Source organism: Dufourea novaeangliae, unplaced genomic scaffold (assembly GCF_001272555.1).
Source record: "Dufourea novaeangliae isolate 0120121106 unplaced genomic scaffold, ASM127255v1 scaffold21, whole genome shotgun sequence".
Taxonomy (NCBI): domain Eukaryota; kingdom Metazoa; phylum Arthropoda; class Insecta; order Hymenoptera; family Halictidae; genus Dufourea; species Dufourea novaeangliae.
Window position 1 is genome coordinate 1,215,819 of NW_015373910.1, and position 22,757 is coordinate 1,238,575.

The 22,757-nt window shown below is 29.7% G+C and overlaps 5 protein-coding genes across 7 annotated transcripts; 2 read left to right on the forward strand and 3 right to left on the reverse strand.

Annotated features, from left to right (window-relative positions):
- Window positions 1-582: 582 nt before the first annotated feature.
- Window positions 583-4,805, forward strand: LOC107194009 (nuclear valosin-containing protein-like). Its single transcript, XM_015583565.1, has 11 exons — window positions 583-774; window positions 1,197-1,418; window positions 1,488-1,745; window positions 1,827-2,150; window positions 2,222-2,441; window positions 2,528-2,810; window positions 2,899-3,352; window positions 3,464-3,631; window positions 3,708-4,034; window positions 4,107-4,331; window positions 4,417-4,805. The coding sequence occupies exons 1-11, from the start codon at window positions 598-600 to the stop codon at window positions 4,540-4,542; spliced, it is 2,784 nt and encodes a 927-aa protein (XP_015439051.1). The 5' UTR covers window positions 583-597; the 3' UTR covers window positions 4,543-4,805.
- Window positions 4,806-5,475: 670 nt separating this feature from the next.
- On the reverse strand, window positions 5,476-7,403 carry LOC107194039 (serine/threonine-protein kinase Aurora-2-like). 3 transcript variants are annotated; one of them, XM_015583600.1, is made up of 4 exons: window positions 7,286-7,403; window positions 6,362-6,907; window positions 5,700-6,225; window positions 5,476-5,625 (listed from the first exon to the last, which is right to left on the reverse strand). In XM_015583600.1, the coding sequence occupies exons 1-4, from the start codon at window positions 7,318-7,320 to the stop codon at window positions 5,527-5,529; spliced, it is 1,206 nt and encodes a 401-aa protein (XP_015439086.1). In that variant the 5' UTR covers window positions 7,321-7,403; the 3' UTR covers window positions 5,476-5,526. The 3 variants fall into 3 exon arrangements, with proteins under 3 accessions (XP_015439086.1, XP_015439088.1, XP_015439087.1); XM_015583602.1 differs by lacking the exon at window positions 7,286-7,403 and adding an exon at window positions 7,228-7,261 and having other exon boundaries at window positions 6,362-6,887; XM_015583601.1 differs by lacking the exon at window positions 7,286-7,403 and adding an exon at window positions 7,228-7,261.
- Window positions 7,404-8,108: 705 nt separating this feature from the next.
- Window positions 8,109-11,428, reverse strand: LOC107193962 (ferritin subunit). The gene is made up of 5 exons (XM_015583503.1): window positions 11,188-11,428; window positions 8,871-8,989; window positions 8,646-8,804; window positions 8,404-8,547; window positions 8,109-8,323 (listed from the first exon to the last, which is right to left on the reverse strand). Exons 1-5 carry the CDS (start codon window positions 11,249-11,251, stop codon window positions 8,168-8,170), a joined length of 642 nt encoding a protein of 213 aa, XP_015438989.1. The 5' UTR covers window positions 11,252-11,428; the 3' UTR covers window positions 8,109-8,167.
- A 120-nt stretch (window positions 11,429-11,548) lies between these two features.
- LOC107193961 (ferritin heavy polypeptide-like 17) lies at window positions 11,549-13,663 on the forward strand. Its single transcript, XM_015583502.1, has 4 exons — window positions 11,549-11,666; window positions 12,642-12,748; window positions 12,835-13,112; window positions 13,199-13,663. Exons 2-4 carry the CDS (start codon window positions 12,646-12,648, stop codon window positions 13,487-13,489), a joined length of 672 nt encoding a protein of 223 aa, XP_015438988.1. The 5' UTR covers window positions 11,549-11,666; window positions 12,642-12,645; the 3' UTR covers window positions 13,490-13,663.
- A 2,341-nt stretch (window positions 13,664-16,004) lies between these two features.
- On the reverse strand, window positions 16,005-21,861 carry LOC107194041 (1-phosphatidylinositol 4,5-bisphosphate phosphodiesterase gamma-1). Its single transcript, XM_015583605.1, has 18 exons — window positions 21,687-21,861; window positions 20,641-20,790; window positions 20,351-20,489; window positions 20,039-20,201; window positions 19,611-19,924; window positions 19,329-19,535; window positions 18,837-19,257; window positions 18,442-18,753; window positions 18,178-18,359; window positions 17,932-18,109; window positions 17,790-17,855; window positions 17,536-17,727; window positions 17,232-17,453; window positions 16,963-17,169; window positions 16,499-16,880; window positions 16,293-16,432; window positions 16,106-16,213; window positions 16,005-16,025 (listed from the first exon to the last, which is right to left on the reverse strand). Exons 1-18 carry the CDS (start codon window positions 21,859-21,861, stop codon window positions 16,005-16,007), a joined length of 3,579 nt encoding a protein of 1,192 aa, XP_015439091.1.
- Between the last annotated feature and the right edge of the window lie 896 nt (window positions 21,862-22,757).

A 22,757-nucleotide genomic window follows, 5' to 3' on the forward strand; every position in this document is an offset into this window, starting at 1 on the left:
GGGAAGGACCTCCTGCTATTTGGTTTCGGGAATAATTGAAATGTATGTCAAATTAACATTCAATTTAACATTTATTTCAGTAATTAGAATAAGTTTACCAAGTTGTAGGAGAAGGACCTGTATATATATATATACACACACACATTATTATATAACTATACATTTTATATATATATATAATATGAAACTGTATATATATATATAAGCCTATAAAAAATATTGTTTTAAAGTAACAAAAAAATAAGGTATACAAAATGATTCATACAATATCATTTAATTAATTGCACAGTACAAGGAATTTTATAATTCCTTATATTAGATTATTAGAACAATAAAATAACTATGTAGGAGAGTATCTGTCTCTGGATGTGTGTTCTATTCTACATACTTTCATTGTTCCTAGCCTTTCAACATAACCCGTTTCAGAAGTTATTCTTGTTCTCATAATGTATAGCAATGTATACCTTCATATCGTAGTTCAAGAAACGAAATGGTGAATAAATGTTGTTGATAATACTTATATGATAACACGTGTCAGAAACTGTAAGAAATCGAACATAAAGATCTGATGATCATTTGATTTCCTTAAAAGTGTTCATGACTTCTGATAGTAAGAAAATGCAGAAGATTGGAAAATTGAATTCGTCGATTGATATCATTCCCCTGCAAGGATCTAGCGGAGATCAGAAATCGAAGGCTATGAATAATAAACAGAGAGTTGATTTTTCTCATAGATATCTTCGGGATCAGTTGCTAATTTCGCGTGTTCAAACGGTAAATCTACATCTACATTTTCTACATTTACAATTTTTTAGCTATATAGACAACACACATCTGAGATGCGGACTTTGCGCGGTAAATTTGCGTATTGACATTTAAGATATATAAAGCGAAACAAACTTAGAAGCTATTTCAAATATTTATTTACATCTGCATACGAAACTTTTACTAAGTATCTATACACTTTTTAATATACGTGAATATTTACAAAAATAAAATGCAAAACAGAACTGAGTGAAATTGTTTTCTACCAGTATAAGTTGTGGATGACGTATACAAATAAAGTATATACTATTTTAAGTATAATGAAATGTATTTAGTACACTTATTCTGTTTTTTTATGAAAACATATTTTATTCAGTTTTAATGGAAAGTTTTTAATTAAATATATTGTGTATATTGTTTCTAATTTTTAGTATATGCATGAAAATGAAAACAAAGTTTATATTGATGTTAATGAAATGGCAGACGCATTACAAAGAAAATATCGAGATTATCATATTAAGAAACGAGGTCCTTTTAGAGCTCTAGTACGCAAAGCATACGATGAACTCACAGAGTTGTTTGCAAAAAAGCATTCTTCTCGTGATTGGCCTGCTTATGATGATGAGGACGAAGAAGAGGAAGTTGATATTGAAGTATTAACATATAAGTTATTTGACTATTGTTTTTGATAACAAGTCTAAAAAGAAATATGTTTGTTTTAGTCAGATCCTCAAAATAATATGTTGGGCGGTATATTGTTAAAAATGTATAAGAAGTCACAAAACAAACAAAATGGAAATTCTAGTGACAAAGAACTGATAGATATCAGTAGTGATGATGATGGAAGCAAAGTGGAATCAAATGCTTGTAATAAGACTGAGGAATCTGCAGCTACAGATAAGAATACACAGCAAAAACCAGGTCCATCTTCTCATACAGAAAAACCTATACCTGCTAAGGAAGCTGAAGAAACAAAAACAGTAAAATTTAATCTGCATTAAAGTAATATTATGAATATTTTCATTGTTCTTAAATATATTGCATAATTTGTATATTTGTAGTCTGTAAAAGAGGCACGGCAACAAACTGCAGCAGTTGGTGCAGCAGTAGAACCATTTATTAGAAAAAGACAACGTGATAGAGATACCGATAATTATCCATTTACATTCACAAAAAAAGCAAAAGGGGTACCGATTTCAGAACCAAAAGTCACATTTACAGATATAGGAGGATGTGATAAAGTTTTAAAAACTGTATGTAAACTACTTGCCCATATGAAGCATCCAGAAATCTTTAAACAACTTGGTATATCACCACCAAGAGGATTTTTGCTTCATGGTCCACCTGGATGTGGAAAGACATTATTGGCATATGCTATTGCAGGAGTAAGATTTCATTATAAATTATTATATTATATTTTCCATTTCTTTATTAACTTTTTTTATTTCAAATTTAGGAATTAGGAATACCTCTACTAAAGGTAGCAGCACCTGAACTTGTAGCTGGAGTATCAGGAGAAAGTGAAGCACGGATTCGAGATTTATTTGAGCAGGCACTCGCAATTTCACCTTGTGTTATTTTCATAGATGAAATCGATGCTGTTGCACCGCATAGAGCTACTGCTCAGAGGGAAATGGAAAGGAGAATTGTTGCACAGTTATTATCGTGTTTAGATGGTATATTACTATTACTATTGCATTATGTTAATTATATTTGTCTTCAATTTTAATTTTCAAACAAAGAATAACATTTTATTTAACAGAATTAAGTTTAAAGGAGAATGGCACTGGAGTATTGGTTCTTGGAGCAACGAATCGGCCTGATTCATTGGATCCAGCATTAAGAAGAGCTGGTCGTTTCGATCATGAAGTATGTCTTGGTATACCGGACAGGGAAGCAAGAACAAAAATTTTAACTGTACACACAGAAAAAGTGGCACTTGCTGCCAATGTTAGTTTATCTACAATAGCTTCACTGACACCTGGTTTCGTTGGGGCCGATTTAGTTGCACTAATTAGAGAAGCTGCTATGGCAGCTGTGGATAGGTAACTTACATAAATATTTTGTACATATAGAAAAAAAAAATGTATTGGATGTGATTAATTATACCATAACTTATTATGTCGTTACTAGGATACTTGAAGATGTAAACAGATCAGAAGCTGATATTAAAGTATCCGAAACAAGAGAAAATGAACCTGGTACTGAGAAGGAAAATTTTGAAAACACTGGTGACTTAGTTGAAGAAGTAGCAATTGAATCATCCTCTTCAAATCAAGACAGTATCCCTAAATTAAATAAGACAAGCAATCCTGAAAGTCCCCAAGCGCCAGTAGAGATGGATGTGATACAAGAAAATTCCAAATCTCCAGATTTGGCAGGATTACTTGCTTGGTTACGAAATGATCCACCACTTCCCTCAGAACGGCTAAGAAATTTATGTATCGAACACAGCGATTTTGAAACTGCTCTTCGCGTCATTCAACCATCTGCCAAAAGGGAAGGCTTTGCAACTGTACCTGATGTTACGTGGGACAATGTCGGTTCTTTAAGAGATATTAGAGAAGAACTACAAATGGCTATACTTGTAAGTACATGTATATATATTTCTATACAAAATATTCTGTAATTGTACATTGAAAATGTGTAAAATATTTATTTTTTGAGTCAACGTTTTTTCTTTTATTTGACATTCTAGGCTCCAGTTCGACATTCCGAACATTTTGCAGCCCTAGGATTAACAACACCTACTGGAGTATTATTGTGTGGTCCACCTGGATGTGGTAAAACATTGCTGGCTAAAGCAATAGCAAACGAAGCTGGCATCAACTTTATTTCTGTTAAAGGACCAGAACTTTTAAATATGGTAAGTATGTTAATTATTTGAACTAGCATTTTGTATTAAAGTGTAGTTATTAAAACGTGCATTTCTTGTATTTTAGTACGTGGGTGAGAGTGAAAAAGCAGTTAGACAATGTTTCTTGAGAGCACGAAATTCTGCTCCGTGTGTTATTTTCTTCGACGAGTTGGATGCCTTGTGCCCAAGGCGATCAGATGGTGACAATTCTGCTACTTCGCGTGTAGTTAATCAAATGCTTACAGAAATGGATGGAGTAGAAGGACGCCAAGGAGTATTTCTAATGGCTGCGAGTAATAGACCAGACATTATTGATCCAGCAGTGCTGAGGCCAGGAAGATTGGATAAAATTTTATATGTTGATTTGCCTACTGCGGCAGATCGTGTTGATATTTTAAGAGCCCTAACAAAGGTATTTTACAGTTCAATTATGAGGTAATGTTCACGAGGTCAGTCTTTGTCATAATGAAATTTATACTTATAGAATGCAACTAAACCAAAATTAGCTACGAATGTGAACCTTGAACAAATAGGATATAATAGCAAGTGTGATGGTTATACTGGAGCTGATTTGGCAGCTTTAATCAGAGAAGCTGGTGTAGAAGCATTAAGAGAATTAATGGATATACATTATTCAGGACAACCAGAAATCTCTATGCGTCATATTTTAGCTGCATTTGACAAAATAAGACCATCTGTACAGGAGAAGGTGAGTATTTTCAATTATTAATAAAAATAATTTTGCTTTTCTATCTGTAAACGAGATATTTTGACCACAAATTGCAACTTAATAGGACATAAAACACTATGAAAAGTTGAAGAAATTATATTCAATTAAAAAAAAATCTGACGAATCTCCAATGGAAACCCCAACAGATGCAGTTATAGTAGACGTAGTTATGGAACCTATGGAAACGTGAAATAAAAATATTACATCTGCATGTAACAATCTTCCACTATAAAATACTCTCTGAAACTGAAATAAGAAGTGTAAACACTGTATGCCTTGACTTTATTTTTATAGTCAAAGCACTTTAGTCTCCGCTAAGCGAAAACGTAGTTGCAATTCGAAACGTTGATTTAACTTTTAAAAATAGGAACTTAAGTCTATATTTTCCTTTATTTTTTAAATACTGGACATATACAATACGAACGTTGTCTTGGTACTTTTTCATAAAGAAATCAGGCCATGTTTATAAATTTTTTATAAAAGTAAATAAAGATTATGTTCGATATACTTTTGAGCAGTTTACATAATTGTTTTCATTACTTAAGTAATGAAAAAGAAATGTATACCTTTTGTAAATTGATACTACAATTTCATCAAGAATAAATAACTATATAGTTGAATATGTGTTTCCAAAATTATGTAATTTTCGTATCTGGATAAAAGAATAAAAAAGAAATTGTTGGTAATTTAATTCCTATGTATCACATCTCGATTGTCAAGGTACGCAATTATTTTAATATATAATTTATTATTCATATTTTATTATTATCTAAAAGATTTAATGTATACGCGATTTTTTCATGCATCACATTCTTTTTATTTCAAACAGTTTTGTATCATTACTAAAATATACATATACAGTACTCCTATCACTCAATTTCAAATTTAGAAACTCATAAATTAAGAAGTTTGAAAGATTGCTAACCTTAAGCTTGCATTTTTAAAATTCCAATTTTTGTTCCAGTAAATAAAAATGTAAGTATAAAATATGTCCTATGAAATGTAAATATAGAATTCTACTTGAAATTATATAATAAACATTTTGCTCCATATATAAAATAGAAATACATATTAGGAGGAATAATGTAAAAAATATGGAACACCTAAACCTGTCTTTCTCTTTTCTTCATAAATATAAAATATAGTATAATATTTGTTAAAGCAAACTAATTCATCACTGAACATGTGGCTCAGTAGTTCGATTTTGTACAATCCAAGGATGTCTCATAACATCTTCTAAAGGCAGTCTTTGATCTGGCTCAACAACTAGTAACTGAAAAAAAAATTTAATATCATAAAATGAACAAAATAAACTTTTGCAATGACCAATTTTAAATTTTAGTGCACCTTAGATATTAAATTCCTTGCACCTTCACTAACAAAGCCTGGAAATGTATATTGGGCTTTCTTGATCTTCATATATGTTTCATCATAACTTTTAGCATAAAATGGTGGAGTACCAACTAAACATTCATAACATAAAACACCAAGACCCCATAAATCCACAGTATGATCGTGTGTTTTCCCAACAACCATTTCAGGTGGCAAATAATCTAATGTGCCACATAAAGTGTTCCTTCTGGAAGCTGGAGCATGAACAGACCACCCAAAATCTGCCATTTTTAATTCACCCTTTATTCCAAGTAATAAATTTTCGGGTTTAATATCACGATGTATAACTTTTTTACTATGACAATATTTCAGAGCATCTGCTAATTGCGATACATATGTAGCTGTTCTAACTTCATCAAAACGCTTCTTTGGCTGGGCAGTTAGTTCTTTAAATAATTCTCCATTTGGAGCATATTCCAAAATTAAATATACTCTCTTATCATCATGGAAATAGCCATACATTTTCAAAATGTTTGGATGTCTATATTAAAAAAATAAGTAACAATCAGCAATCTTGATACATATGTATGTGTATATATAGATATACGACCAAATAGTTTTATACTAATAAAATTATTGGAACAAAAAAATTCAAAGCTGAATTTACATTTTCTTACCTCAAATGTGTCTGAATTTCTATTTCTCGCCTAACTTGATGTTCTACATCAGCTTTTTGTATTTGCGCTTTAAATAACACTTTCATGGCAATAATGAATTTTGATTTTTTTTCTCTAGCTAAATAAACATTTCCAAACTTTCCTTTTCCTAATGGTCGTCCGATATCAAAATCTGTTAAGACCCATTTTTTCTCATTTTGATTTTCATGTTTCTCATTGTTTTGTTCTTCATTCTTCCCTGTTTCCAGGTCCTTGCAATTTTTATTCTCTTTACCTTTTTCTTCATCAGTCTTATTCTGTATAGAGAGTACTGTTTTAGATTTTTTTGTATTTTCTTCCGTTTGTTTATTATTTGCCAAGTAAGTGTTACACTGGTCTGCAATAGTAGGTATATTTTCTGTATTATTCGATGTATTTTCACACAAGACAGACGATGTTTTAGATATTCTTAATTGTTTAAAACTGTTATGCACTTGTGAAATCACTTGTTGCGGGTGAGAATTGTTTTTTTTATCCTTCGGCATCGCTGAAATCGCAATGTACCGCCTATAATTATTAAAAATAATTCAAATAACATACAAACATTTATTTAAAAATTAAAGAAATTAAATGTTCAATTTTATATAATTATTTTCTATGATATCATAAAGTTGATTGTAGACATATCAATTTTGTACACTAATATGTTATCACATAAAAAGACATTCATAATATTTGAAGAATTTACGGTTTTTGCATTATAAAACTCAAAACTTCTTACGTGAACAGGAATTGCTTTATTCAAGAGAAAAGCAACATTTACATTTATTATATATTTATAAATATATTTTGGAACATTGATGTGGAATTATGTATTAAATACTTACTCACGTCGACAGCAGTCGACAGTAGAAAACACGATTTCTGCCAAAAATGTCGACTTACCTCTTCTGTTTGAAAATAACGAATTTTCTCGTCATTCCTCCTTTGTTGTGATTGGTCAGGTCAGATTCAGAATTATGTATAATCCATAGACATATATAATAGACTGTGCGGTCTTATGGTAGGGATGAAGGCGGCACTAAAGAGAGAGAACAATAACTGAAGTAGTTTTCCTCTCTTCCTAATGGGGCTGTTAGTGGGGCATTCTCCTACGGTGTAGTGAGGCACAGCTGGGCACAACCCCGACTGACCCCAACTATGGCAATATAGTTAGAGTACACTGTACCACGCTTCGAAAGTTGAAATTTTAAATTAATTATTTACATTTTATTATTCTGTTGAGTATAGGTAATGGTAACAAATAATGGAATATGATTTTGCAAAAATAGATTATATTGTATATTTTTTTTCATAGTCACTATACTCGCTATATTTTTATTGTTCAATTGCAGTAATTCTGTATTCATTTCAAACTTTTTTTTTTATTCAAGATATACACTTATATTGAAAAGACAAATTATATAGTCTTCCACGATTTGAAGATTACATATAGTAAAAGAATGATACATACAAATATTTCACACACATTTTAATGAATGTAAGAAACAACAGTCCATTTACAATTTTCATATGAATCTTAAAATATTTATTTATTCAGTATGAGTAATATATTTATTACAGATTAACAAACATTTGTAAATAGGGTTCTTCGTTTACCTATATTACAGACCATATTTAGAAAAATATTCTATATGAAATGAAACTTATGTATGGTTTCTTGTATCAATGTAAAATTAAAGAAAACTAAATTACATGTTTTATTCTAAATATGGCCATAATTTCATATACATTTATTAGAATAAAACTTCATTGATCAAACTCAAATTACACTTCACCATTCAGAAGTTTTTTATCAAATAAGAATTCTCCCAATTGCCCATGTGTTGCCATCATTTTACCCAAAGTTGAGACTTTTCCGGCGATATCACGCTGTCCCTTATATTGCTCGTCCAAGAAGTCTGCAGTAAAGTAGTCTACCAGCTGAAATAAAACAATTTGTCGATTAAAAATTAATATATTATATTTTTGTACATATAAAAGTATAAACAGTTTTCACTCACATGGTAATCATTGAAAGTTGAAGTAGGTGCTGGGTTTTCACATTTTATTATAATATCACGGATATGACGTGTAACTTTTGCTTCCAATTTGAGAGCAGCTTGGAAGGCTTTTAAACCATTCTCCCAACTATGTCCCAATGGTTTCTGAAATTGATATTTATATGTTTTTAATTGGACTACTTGTTATATAACATTTAAGGCAGAATATAATTGTCATACAAAAGCAATTATAAAATACGTACCGGATATTTCACAAGGTTACTAACATCGTTTGTCAATTGACCACGCATTAACAGGTATTCAATGATTTTTATTGCATGCTCTCTTTCTTCATTGGCAGCATCGAAAAAGAATTTACTAAATCCAGGACGATTAACTGTATCACGAGCAAAGTGAGCACCCTATAATGGAATTACATATAAACACAATTTTTATTACTACAAAACAGTGAAAATAATTATAGTTACCATTGCAAGATAAGTCATAGCAGCTTCAATTTCGGTTTTAACCTGGGCTTCTAATATTTTTACACATGGTTCGACCATGTCCAGCCATTCGTTTGGAACATTTGCAGACTGACCCTGACCTATAAATATCAATTTATAATACACTCTACTAATAGCAATGAAATAAAGAAAAAAATAATTCGTTACATATTATACGTACATTAAAGTATGTTTAAAAAATAATTTTGTACTGTAAAATCTCCATTGTAAAAAGTGACATAAGATCACTATAACTGTAAAAGATACTGAAAAATATGTTTTCATGTTTATCAGTAATAATGGAAGTCCTTTGTAGAAGATAAGATTACATTCTTATATCTTTTGTAGTTACATAGAAAATTACAGAGTATTTCAATTATCGTTATTTTTTTAGCACTTCACTTTTCCTTCATTATCTCTACATCTTCTAATACAGTACATTAGTACAAACCTTTACTATTCTTGTTTTATAGAACTTTATTCATGTAAACTTAATTAAATAGTTTATTAATATAAATATTCATGAATGAATTGTAAATATTACATGAAGCAAATACATAATTAATTATTGATGGTACATAATAATAATAAGATTCGTTATTAAAATGCATAATTAATTTTATTTGAGTTATGTTTAATAAAAAATGTATAATAAAATAATAAAAGAGGAATTCGATGAAACAAAGTAGTTTCAACTAAATTATCTGACTCCCTGGGCATTATCCGTCACACATGTGTACATATTCATTATGGACTTTAGAACATGCAGTAATCAATACGTTCACATTGTCACGTAAAGCTTATCAAAAGTTATCAGTGCGCACACAAGATTGTCAACAATGACCCATAAGTGACATGTTCCAAAGTCTTTGGAGTTCATGTAAACTAACTTTACATTTGTTCCAGAGCTTAAAGCTTTTTAAATTAATAACTTCCATAAAAATGTGTTCAATAAAAAAATATAAAAAAATTTGAACAGCAAAAACATATGTAAATGTTCAATATATCATTTAAGAATTTAATATGCAAAGAATTGATTTCATATTCTACTTCTTTAATAAAAATATTTTTACAATTCAAAATAAATATTCCATAAATGAATTGAAATTGAAACAAAGTATAATTAATATATTTAAGATTGATAATCATTAATAACCTCCGTAACAAATTTCTGATAATGGTACACATATATCACAAAGTCATCATTTTCAAGTAGGTCAAAAGTTTATTAAAAATGTTGATCGTACCATATGATTCATAAAACTTGTGTCGATGTAAATGTTTACACAATATTTAAAATTAGTGTTTCAACAAATTTCTTTAATCAACGCAAGATATTGTCAATTGTACATTGTTGATTATATAAAATTACACGAAAAGATAAATAAAATGGGAAATGTAGTGCAATAATGACATGATTAAATAGATTGCATCATAGGTTCGCTCACTTGCACAATTTCCAGCATGACAAATATCTGATAAATTCTATAAATGTGAACAATGAAACAAGGAAACTCTGAAATCACACAGTGACTAATAAGTATAAAGTTTTTGTTATTGAGGATAAGTCATCACTGATAAAATATGCAAATTATGCCAACGAATTGAATAAAAATACGATAATGATTTTATTGCCTTCCTACAGAAATGAGTAACCAGAAAACTGACAAGAATTATATTTGTCATTATACAGAATTTTGTACGCAATAGAGTAAGCTGAAACAAAATGTAGTTATTCAGTTTATTCTATCAATGATTATATAAAGTAAAGTATAAGCACTATATAGTAACAGAAACACTAGTAATGTTTACAATTACAAATCACTAATATTTACTATTAGTATCATCTACCTTTTCGTTTCACTGATATTATTCCAATTTTATATAACAGTCTGACGCTTATTTCATTCAAAAAGGAACAAAAAAATAACGACAACCGTGTACTATTTATATAGTAATCAGTATATGAGATGCCAATTCTTAGAAAAGTAACCTGTTTACAAAGAATACTGCGCGGTAACATTTTTACATGTTGTGCAATGACCGAACTAAATATTAGTATTGTAATTAAAATAGATTAATAGTAATAAATATTGCGTACCTATGTTGGATATATTTTCAAGAGATGTAAAATAGATTTTTCAAGGACAATGTCAATCTCGGAAACAGAAAGGATGGAGGACAATGGGATCTATTGGTCGCATTAACCTTAACCGATAATACAGCAGAAACATGACACACATACACATATAAGCCGAAGGTTTATTAGAAAAATTTAAAAAATAACTGACAGACTTACATTTAAGTCCTTGTGATCCGGCGATACAAAGGAAAGCGACGAGAGAGATGTAAAGCAGCTTCATGGTTGATCACTTTCAGAATTTCGAATTGAGAAAGTCGGATGAGAGTACTTGTTAATTGTCTGTTTCAGTAGCAACCTTTATACGCACTGGTATAGAAGGCTGCTTTTAGTGAAGTTAAATAAGAGAACGTGTGAGAACTAAACACGATGTACGGCCATCAATCACTTAATAATTGGCCAACAAATGCGTACCATTCGTACTTTAATCGACGGGTAGTAACTGGAATTTTCTATTTCCTTTCTACCACGCATGCGCCCTACCTATCAGCTGACTATGACTGTGTGAAAACTACCAACGGACACTGTTGACGCTGTTATTCGTTGTTCATTGTGGTTCATTCGGTTCATTGTTGGAAGAACGTCGAAGCGAGAGTATTCACGTTGCCTCCCTTTAAACGAGCACATCGTTTGAACAGGTATGTAATATGAACTACCCAACTCGTTGTTCTTCATAACACAATCAACAGCGTGTCGTGTGTAAATAGAGAATCAAAGTCGATACAATCCCGATACATGAAACATTTTTTTAATTTCATTCCTTTTCACTCGGTATGTATATAGAATGTACTGCGCATTTCAATGCAACAACGACAGATATATCACTGTGCAATATCCGATATCTACAGGCAGCGCAAATTTTTTTGATAGAGATTCGTGACGTCTACAAAGATTATACCCCTCATCGGCAACATATATTTTGAATCTTAGATTACACTGTGTTAGTGTGAACTCGTATGAGTAATAGGCTATTGTATTATTTTCTGTTATCGGCTTTCCGTTTACTCTTAGCATTAACGTTAGTGAGTTTACTATATTGATAATAGCAAAATGTACTATTTAAGATTTAGTTTATTATCCTACGTTTATAAATTTTATTTTTATTTTAGTTCCGTATTTATTACCTTTTAATATTCAGCGCCCAGTTTTTGTACTCACATATATCTGACATTAACACATATTTTTCATTTATTTGAACAATTTCTTATATTTTTAGTTGCAGTTAACATATTGTATGTTAGTAAGATTTTAGGTGTTCCTAAATTCGGTATTTTTATATGACATAATATATCTTACTAAATTTTCACATTTATTTAGTAATGTATTTATACAAACATTACAAATATGTACATGGAAAATACAAATCGAGGACAACAGTATTTAATATTACATTAATTTTTAAATAACAAGATGATTATTCAAATAGTTTTCTTTATTTCTTTATTTTTTTACTTATCCCCCGGTTAATTTACAATTTCTTTTTTACAAACATTAGGTAAATTGTTCTGTCTTTTTTGGTACAGTTAGCATGTAGATACTCTCCCATTGGATCATATCTGAGTTTGAGCAAGCTGCATTGTTAGCTTATTTTACTTTGTTACTTAAAATTACAGAAAAATGTTGTCCTTTGGAATATTGTCTATTCTTTTGGCAGTAGCATCTGCCGAATTCTGCTATCCTGATGTAGAAAAAGCTTGTGGCACAACACCCATACCAGCAGGTATAAAAATATCTTATACTCTCAAGTGGTATTATGTGTTAAATTATATTAACAGTTCAAAAATTGTTTAACATTCAAATTTTTAGATGAACAACTGATGCCAAATTGTAATGCTAAATATGGAGCTATTCAAGAGCTTCAAGCTGATCTTCAAGCATACGCGAGTGCTAATATTGAGTCCAGTTTTGAATTTTTATTAATGTCAAGTTTCTTTGGAAACTACGAGGCTAATCGCGATGGGTTCAAAAAATTATATCGTAAATATTCTGATCAACTGTGGGAGGATTCAATTAATGTAATAAAATATATTACAAAACGTGGTGGTGAAATGAACTTTAATCAGTTACCACGTATTCAGAAATCTGTAAGTAGATTTACACCATACATAAAATTATAATACAACTTCTTAGCAATACAAGTTTTTCTCACATTCATATATTTCTCTCTTAGGTGAATGGAAGCAGAGTATTAGAATTGAATGAACTTAACAGTTTAGCTAAGGCACTTGACACTCAGAAACAACTTGCCACTGAAGCACTCAGAATTCATTCTGAAGCAATGCCTTACAATAAGCATGATGCAGCTGTTGCTCATTACATTGAAGAACAGTTCTTAGAAGGACATACTGAACGTGTAAGAGAGCTAGCAGGCTATACAACCGAATTGAAGAGTTTGTCATCTCAACATAATCCAGCTGTTTCTGTATTCTTGTTTGATGAAATCCTGAAGAAAAGTTTGTAAAATACTTCCAACCAAAGTTACAGATGTGTAATACTGAATCTTATATTTAATTATTACTATTAAAATTCTTTGTATCAATAACTTCTGTTCACTGAAAAGTACTTTTTTTTTCTTTCATTTTTTTCGTAAAGTTCTATGTGTGAAGTTAATGAATTTACTATATAATGTTATTTTATTGACATGTTTCATCTAATAAAGTGCATACTTTATTAATTACTTTTTTAGTTTTTACATTGATACAGTAAGTACAAATTAAGTTTATGTATGTTTAAAATAACATTAAATGAATTCCTTAAGAACAGTCAACCCCTATAAGATAGTGTACATCAAAAGATTAACTTCAAAATAAAAATTAAGAACAAATTTTGTTTCACAAAGAACAATAATTATTAAGTTTAAACTTACGTAACATAATTAAAAAAAATTAGAAATATGTTTCTTGAAGTAAAGTATGGACCTAGTATTAAAAGGTTTCATAGTAAATATCAATTTTTTTATAATAAATGGGATATATAGTAAAGTAAATATTAGCATACAATATTTTATTTTCATATTTTATTGCTATACACTGATGTGTACATTTCATTCAATTTTATTTAATTTGCAATATACATATTTTCGTTTTTCGAAATGTTGATAATGATAGAACAGTTTATCATCTCAATTACATGATTATAGAAAGCTGACATACAATTAATGCCATCACTACTTCCATAGACAAAAACAAACAGTGTACAATATATACTTAAATCGTTAATCCTAAAATAAAGGCACATTAATCAGGTATGGTTCAGTAAGTCTGAAATGTTCTTGTAAACAGAGATAATTATATATAGTTTTCTGTTTATTAATAAAACTATAATTTGCAAAAATTTGTAAAAATCAAGAGTAAGTTTATATTCAATTCAGCATGTTTAGTCAATAAGTAATGTGCCTAATAAATTAAAATATATTAAATCGTACAAAACATTTTTTTTATTATCACTTACTTGTTTTAAACAAGTAATTCACTTTTAATTATAATAATTTGCGACAACGATAACATTAATAAAAAAGAGGATTTAATTCGTGGAATATAAAATATATCATTTTTATGCGTAAATATAGAAAAATGAAAAATAATATTTCTACATAATATTTGTAAAAAATAGTTGTATAACAATTCATCATATCATCTTTTATCATTCTTTTGATGACAAAAAAATGTAGCTCTACAACATTTATATAGTATAAAGCATTTGAATTTTATGATTTTATATGGAAGGCAGTTCATGTGTACCTACATCACTTAACAATTAGCCTCATAAAATGTTATAATAAATTGATCTCTGCATTATGTTGCCAAGCTAAAGCTACTTCATTTTTGAAATAATAAATAAATAGTGTCAACGTGAAAACAATACTCCGTCAAATGTAAAAAAACTGGAAGCGCCATTGTGAATAATTAATTCAGTCTAAGATATACATATAATAATGTAAGGCCTTACTGCTTGCATTTGTTATTTCCTCTACGTACAAGGAATTAGTATAATTTAAATAAAAATATATCTTGTCATACTACTGCTTGATATGTTACTCTTTACATCGTCAAAAATTGTATAACAGTTATACTAAATCCCACTGACTTTGCTATAAGTTATTTATCTTTTCTGATATGAATCCTCTAACGATCTTAAATATACAATAAGCAATAGATACATATTTTGGATATTTCTTTGCAGCAACTTGTAGAAATATTACAGGACGCCACAGATACCTTTTGTAATACATCATTTGTTGATTAATGGTTTCTCATATCTAATTGTTATAAACATATTTTCTCCATTTATCATTCAATACTGCAACACTTCTTTTATCACAGTAAAACGTCCATTATCCGAATTCATATGCAAACAAATTCGCCCTCATAACTGGTTTTTCGAATATATGGTCCAGGAGAACCAAAATTGCAAATATATACGACTAATTATAAAACGTCTAGAAATTGGACGATTTTGGAAGATTGATGTTTATTGTATGAAAGAACATGCGGTAAGTTTAATATAAAAAGCAAATGAAACATTTTCATTCGTAGTCCTTCTAAAATAAACATTTAGAATATTTGTATCATTCCCATAATCGGTACTTAAGAGAATCGAAGTTTCGATAATTGACATTCAGATAATCGACGTTTTACTGGATCCCTTCGATATTCTTTGTAACAATAAGGTTCCTAAATTACGCATTGAGTGGTCAAAAAGGTACTTGAGTTCCTTCTTGTAACCATACATTTCAATTTGAAACATAGTTCTTGTAAATAACCAATCTTTTATGGAAATTTTTTATCTACATAAACTTGTGTTTAACATATTTCATCTAATGATATTGCAGACAAACGAAAACTTCAATAACAGAATTTAGAGTATAAATACAAATACGAGATTTAAATGGAAGTAATATTCATTAAACTGTTTACCTCTTCTCGATTTTGATATGTATAAAATACGTCAAGGTGTCCGTGCGATTTAGCATTATTTTATAAATTATGCGTGTGCATCTAGAACAATTATTTATAATATAAACAACAAATTTGTCGATATAAAATAGAAGTAAATTGCACGTAAATTTTATACTTACACTTGAGGGTGTAATTCGAAGATGTATTAACAGTGATGCAAGTTCTAGATCTTCGCTATAATTATTCTTTAATGGGACATTTCTGTAACCTGATCGTAAACACCGTACCTAAATATACAAATATATTACTGAAAATACTGTATTCAATTAACAATCATAAAAAAATATTTTTGTAACTTATACAAACAGGATAAGTGGCATGTCCAATGAAATTACTATCATCAAACATATCTACGTCCTGCACAACAAATCGTATGAATGCGAAGTATGGATTAGCTACTTCAAACTCACAAGACTCATTCCACATGGGATTAAATCCATTATCAGCTGCAATTTTAAATAGTTACTACATAGTTGTCGAAATTGTGATAAGTGTGATATTATTTTACTTACGAATCGTTTTAGTTCTCAGTTTTGTACCGGTATCAAAATCTGCTCCTACGATTTCAATTTCGACCAAAGGATTTGCTATACGCCGTCCTGATCTAATTAAATGTCTAGCGCCAATAATTTTTATATTAAATTTAAGAGATTCTACACCATATAAGCTATTTTTGTCTTGGGGAATAAAATCATCCCTAAACATAAATTCAGGTTTCAAAATATAACCGCAGTTGCCATTTTCACTAAATTTCGCTTGGTTGAGCTGCATCGACTTATCTCCAGTTTGATAATTTAATGCTACCATCTGACATCCGGAATTCCACATTGGCACAGGATTATAATTCGACGAATCAATACGTTGTCCTTTGGGATATACTCTACTAAATTGAACCTACAAAATTACATTTATATTATTATAGCCATATTTAATGTTGTAAACGTAATTTATGTTTGATAATCCTGTATGGTCTTACCTGATGGTATTTCAAGAAAAATTTATTCTCTTGTTGACACATAAGTTTTTCTGCTTTTGTTTCAGGAAAGCTACTCATTTCATTAAATACGAAACCTTTGGTTCTTATTCTGTCTAAATTAAATGCAACCGATCTGCAATAAACTATTAAATTTGACATTTCTTTTGCTATTCTCCATGCACGTTCCATTTCTTTGTGCTGATTTTCCTAGAGAAAAGATGCACATGTGTAATTTTGGAATTTATTTACAAACAATTGTGTACACTTACCCGGACACTTGCACTTTGTACTGTTTCTTTAATACTTGACATCCATTCTAATGCAGTATCTTTGGAAGAAGTAGCCACTTCAAACGCTGAAACCATACTAGGACTTTGAATTCTCAATATCCATTCTAATCCAGGTCTTCCACCTACTCTTAGCTCAACAACAGCACCCATAATATCCAATGAGCCTTTTTGAAGGTTACCAAACATCATAGAATCTGTTGACTAAAATTAATAACATAGTGATATTAAATAACTGAGGGTAAAATGAAAAAGTAAAGTTTAATACAAAAAAGTGTAGACATACATCTCCCTGATTATCTTGAGGTTCTATTTCTTCTACATAATTAGCTGGAAACCAATGTTGCTTTTTACCTCCATAGTCTCCCCGCCACCAACCACCACTTTGTCGATGAACATTTGTTATTATAGCATGTTTCACTAACGTTAATTCATCATCTCTCCTTGCTGTATAATCATAGATAGCTTTCACAGTTACCTTTAACATACATTAATTGTATCATGTTTACGGAATTACACATCTATTATTTTATAACTCACTTTTGATGTAAAACTCGTAGGATCCATGTAACCGGGAATACCATAAACAGAGCTGTCATCGACATCCTAAATGAGAAAATATAATTAAATAAATATATCACGAACAAATAGTAACTAAATAAGTATTTAAAAAAAAACGTACTAGTCCCATTCTTCTAATAACGTCTTGATTTACAGGATGGCTTAACTTTATTTTTTTATACAATGGATGCCTTTCATAATAATTAACTAATTCGACTAAACTTTCAAACTGTATTGTATCAATAGTATATAAACGCCCTTCTTGTTTAATTCTACAATGCTTAATCTTTTTTTCTGCTCTGTAATAAAAAAAAAAATATTAAAATATTGTCATCTTCCATAATGATAGATATTCAGAACACTTTACCTAAATGAAATAGCATAAGAATTGCTTTCTTTTTCACTTGGCCTGACCAAAAATGCACCATCCGTAGGAATGCGTTTTAACATTTCCTCGGCCAAAGTACGGCTACAATCGACATGCCACCATTCTTTCTCTTCATGTTTATTTGGTTGTGGAACGGGTTCTTGAAGCGTGATTAAAAATTCCTATTTTATTTCATACGTAACATTAGTTAATTAAATGATTATGTTATCAGAAGAAGTAATACAGTATCTTGGTTGCCCTTACTTGGCTCCTTAATGGATGATTACGATAATGCGTAATTAAACTGTACAAACTATCGAAGCAATTAGTGTCAATAAGATAATATTGTGTTTGACCCATCTCTTGCTTCAGTTTAATACGACAATGATTTACTTTGCCTTTACGCCAAAAGGAAAGACAGTAATCGCCTACAAACGTAACGCATTGTCGAACTAAAAAAGTACCATCTCCAAGATGCGAATAACGGCGTAGTAGTTCTTCTGCTTCTTCTCTGCCTCTTGCCAGTTTGCCATGAAACCATTTTTCTCCAAAATGTAATTCATCATTGGGCACACCCTGTGTTACAATAAATACTAGAATTCAATAAGGTGATAATTAATAATATATACATTTATAGAACATTATATTTGAGTATATACATCTGTAGGCCGTTGAACAACATCTTCTTCGTCATCATCGTGTTCAGTGTCCGGTGTTCTAGAAAACGTGTCCGTATAGAATAACTTTTGTTGAGTCAGTACAAAGAAATGTGGATTCCATTCTTTATCGACAGGATCTTCCAGATAAAGAATACCATTTTTTACTGTATTTCTGAGGTCCACTTCTTGTCTGCTTTCATCATTTCGAATGAGGAATGACGTCTCATCGACACCATCAGGTAACTTTTTATGCTTTAATATAATTTTTTGTATCAATGCATGAGGCGATGGCAAACAAGTTTCATGTTTATCTACAGGTTGAACTAACAGCATGTCACCAAATACTTCTTGCATGGTAATTGCCATTTTACGTTGTTGAGGCAGCGTGCAATTATCCTCAATCGATAGAATCACAGGATATCTATACAAAAATACATATTTATGTCTTGACTCTTGCTGTAAAACTTATACGAATATTTTATTTATGCTTACATTGAAGTAACAAAAGCATGCTCTCTAATGGTTTTAATGACATCCAGAAATTTTATTTTTGTGGTAAGCGTATGGCCATGAAAAATAAATGGCATCCCATCTGGTCCATCCCAACAATCAAGTTCTATGCATCTGCAACCAGATCTTAAAGCACGTACATACGCTTGACAACTACTTTCACTACTAATCTGATCACCCATTAGATAGCTAAAAAAAACGTATAATTAATTCTCTTCTTTATCATTGTATAAGCAATTTTGTTTGTAAAAATAATGTCCTTACGTGTTATGTGATGAAGCTATCCAATAATGTGAAAGAGGTTTGTTCATATCATGGTATATTTCAGAATATTTGGAATCCCAAACACAATTTTGCTTTGAAAATAAGAAATCGATGAATTCAGAAAACGTGAAGTGCGGTTCCTGTACATCTCTTTGGGGATCTTGTAAATAATCTCTAATAAAACGTGAAACTTCTATCTCATTATTTCCTAAAGGGTCTTGTTGTTCAGTTATTAAAAAGTTCTGAAAGTCATGAACAGTAACAATCGGTCCTGTTTTCGAATAATTGAGTAATTTCCTCCAATCTAGAAAATTCTGTAAACACAAACACACAATATATACCGAAGTTTGACAAAAAGATAACCTATTAACAGTAAATTTGTTATGAAAAATACCAATGTATACAGCACTGAATGTTCAAAAACTTACATTTTGATCGAACATAAGTTTATGGTAAAGTCCAACAAAATCGTCGAAACCAAGTTCGTTTCTGTTTCCCGTATCTATTTCTTGAAAAAGTTCTCTAAGTCTGTTTGTTGCTACTTTACAATTAACTCTAAGTAAAAATGCTTTCACATCTTTCAATGTAACTCTGGAAATGTAAATTATCAAATTAGACATGTATGAAATTAATGAACTTATATATATCATCTATAATAATTGATTGAAGTTAATATAAAAAAAAGTATATAAAAACAAAAGGAATCTAAAGTTATGAGTGAAGAATTATAAATTTTTTACGTTTCTCTTGAATTTTCCATTGCATAAAACTCTTTTCTTAGCCATCTTTCAACTTGTAAAGGATATGGAGCTTTTATAGTGTCTTGAACTAAATATTGTAGCCCATGTACCCAAAGATGACATTCTTTTTCACTAAGGGCTGAAATAAATACATAAAAGCAAGTGCATGCAACAAGTATACTATAAGAAACATTTATATGTCAGATAATAAAAATATATGTACGTAAATATCAAAAATAAATATTAGAGTAATCATTTATACAGTAATAGAAAGATAAAAATGTATTTACCAGAGATCGAAAGTGTTTTAAGACGAAATTCTGAACCATAATATATAACAAAACAACTCGAGAATTCTGTCCTTTTTGCATCTTCTGGCCATTTTTCAAAGTCCTTAGAATATTTTCCTTTTTTAATTCCCTTGATTTCTCGAATTTCAACTAAAATCAGAATAAATAAAATCTTTAATACTTACTACACCACATATAATCATGTCCACACATAATACATATTAAAACTATCTGCAAAGGAATTGTTTACATAATCCGAGATAAGAGAAAATACTCAAACTATGCCATGTATAAGGTACTTTTATTCTTCAACTTATGTGTTATATTAATATTTGCTATTAGGTATAATATTAGTAATTTTTTTTTTCTTAAATTAAATCCCCATGATATCCTATAGGGCAGATTTAATATATCAACAGTATCCATGGGCACATTTGTTTGTAGACCAAAACTGAAGGAAATGTCCACTAAGGTGCATGTAATATAATAGTGTTTAATGTACTATTGAATTATTAAATCATCAAGTCACCAAAGAAGTATAATTTAATTATGTGAGACACAAACATGTATAGAAAATCTTACTGTACGAAATTTATTAATTGACTTATGTTGTATCTTTGTCATAAACTCACCCATATACACTATTCACAATGACCTTTCCTTCACGTTTTTGACCTATAACTAGTATCCTCAGATAATATTTTGCCCATTTTTGCTGTAGATATATCTTCATAACCATGCAAAATGTGTGCCTAAAATATTAGGTCGAATTTTATTTCAACATTGATATCATGTTTATTCAATATATTCAACATATTGACATCAAATTAATATATATAATTTAAGAAAAATTATTACTTCAAGTACTCAGAGATACATATTTGCTGATACTTCTATTGTTTTTTGCCAATTCAAAGATGTACAATGGTGGATGAATATATAACAAATAACAATGAACCAAAAGTTTAATACTACTTTCTTTTGAACACAATGACATGTTAAACTGATGGATTATGTAATTTGTTAAAGGAAGAAGACACTTTTACCAGATTCATCACAAGGTCTAAATGTTGCGCTTCTTGCCCAAATAATTTGTCTAGTTTCTCTTCGTATCATAAGAGTATTTTTCTCTGGCCTCTTCCTTGAAAAAAATTTAGTTACCACAGTTCCCCTTTCCAGTTGACTGATTTTTTGTTCCATTTCAGGAATTATACCATTCATCTTTAAAGAATATTGTGTTCTCTAGAATGAATGAACATATTTATATTAATCACCTGCATAAGGATGAAAAGTCATATATTAGATTATATTATAAAAACATTTCTATCATGTCAAACTATAAAAGACTTAACCATTTGAATTATTTCAATTTCAAACTAAGCTTCTTTATACAACAATCAATTAATGTAAATGTTATTAAGATACATACAGAATATTTTGTGTGATATATATTTAAGACATGAGCTTGCTTTTAACAATGGAATGTAATTGGAAACTCCTTATTGTATATTCATTTTGCAAAGTATTATTCGCAATACATAAGAAACTAATAATTTAATAGCAATTGTTTCAATATGCATAACCATTTCTTACTATAACTTATAATTGTTAAATTCTATGCAATGTTTACCAAATGTATATTCTATAAAAATATCAAATTTACTCTAATATCTTCTTTGAGTTTCTTTTTAAATAAAATATATTTCTCTATTAGTTTTAGGATAACAACTATATATATACGTGTAAGTTTTGAGATATAATCATTCACTTTCTATTGATTACCTTTATTACAATATGTAAACATAACCTACTATAAAATTTATTCGAATTGTATGTGTACTTTAATAAATAAATTTCAAAGCCAAAGGTGCTTTTCTTAACATATTAATCGTATAGATATGCGCATAAAACATAATTTAATAAACAAATTAGCTTCTTTTTCTTTTGATTGCAATTGTCTGATATGAAGAACACAATTTTTGTCACATCTGTGATTAGTATCTTCTTTACGTGCAAGCGTTATCTTTGTTATCTTCTCTTGTACGCTTAAAGATTTGTCCTACCTGAATCAGAAATGATATTTTCTTAATTATATGATAAAAAAATCGATTCTCTTA

Bases quoted from the DNA above. Each gene is read 5' to 3' on its own strand.
- LOC107194009 (XM_015583565.1), top strand. From the start codon at position 598: ATGACTTCTGATAGTAAGAAAATGCAGAAGATTGGAAAATTGAATTCG. The intron at 3,353-3,463 runs GTAAGTACATGT...TTGACATTCTAG, and splicing joins AACTACAAATGGCTATACTT to GCTCCAGTTCGACATTCCGA. The intron at 4,035-4,106 runs GTATTTTACAGT...TTATACTTATAG, and splicing joins TTTTAAGAGCCCTAACAAAG to AATGCAACTAAACCAAAATT.
- LOC107194039 (XM_015583600.1), bottom strand. From the start codon at position 7,320: ATGACGAGAAAATTCGTTATTTTCAAACAGAAGAG. The intron at 6,908-7,285 runs GTAAGTCGACAT...TAATAATTATAG, and splicing joins GTTATTTTCAAACAGAAGAG to GCGGTACATTGCGATTTCAG. The intron at 6,226-6,361 runs GTAAGAAAATGT...TTTTTAATATAG, and splicing joins GAAATTCAGACACATTTGAG to ACATCCAAACATTTTGAAAA.
- LOC107193962 (XM_015583503.1), bottom strand. From the start codon at position 11,251: ATGAAGCTGCTTTACATCTCTCTCGTCGCTTTCCTTTGTATCGCCGGA. The intron at 8,805-8,870 runs GTAACTATAATT...ATTCCATTATAG, and splicing joins CTATGACTTATCTTGCAATG to GGTGCTCACTTTGCTCGTGA. The intron at 8,548-8,645 runs GTACGTATTTTA...TATCAATTTCAG, and splicing joins GTAACCTTGTGAAATATCCG to AAACCATTGGGACATAGTTG.
- LOC107193961 (XM_015583502.1), top strand. From the start codon at position 12,646: ATGTTGTCCTTTGGAATATTGTCTATTCTTTTGGCAGTAGCATCTGCC. The intron at 12,749-12,834 runs GTATAAAAATAT...TCAAATTTTTAG, and splicing joins CACAACACCCATACCAGCAG to ATGAACAACTGATGCCAAAT. The intron at 13,113-13,198 runs GTAAGTAGATTT...TTTCTCTCTTAG, and splicing joins TACCACGTATTCAGAAATCT to GTGAATGGAAGCAGAGTATT.
- LOC107194041 (XM_015583605.1), bottom strand. From the start codon at position 21,861: ATGAATGGTATAATTCCTGAAATGGAACAAAAAATCAGTCAACTGGAA. The intron at 19,536-19,610 runs GTAAGGACATTA...CGTTTTTTTTAG, and splicing joins ATAGCTTCATCACATAACAC to CTATCTAATGGGTGATCAGA. The intron at 16,214-16,292 runs GTTTGTATAAGT...TTGTATATTTAG, and splicing joins TTGGACATGCCACTTATCCT to GTACGGTGTTTACGATCAGG.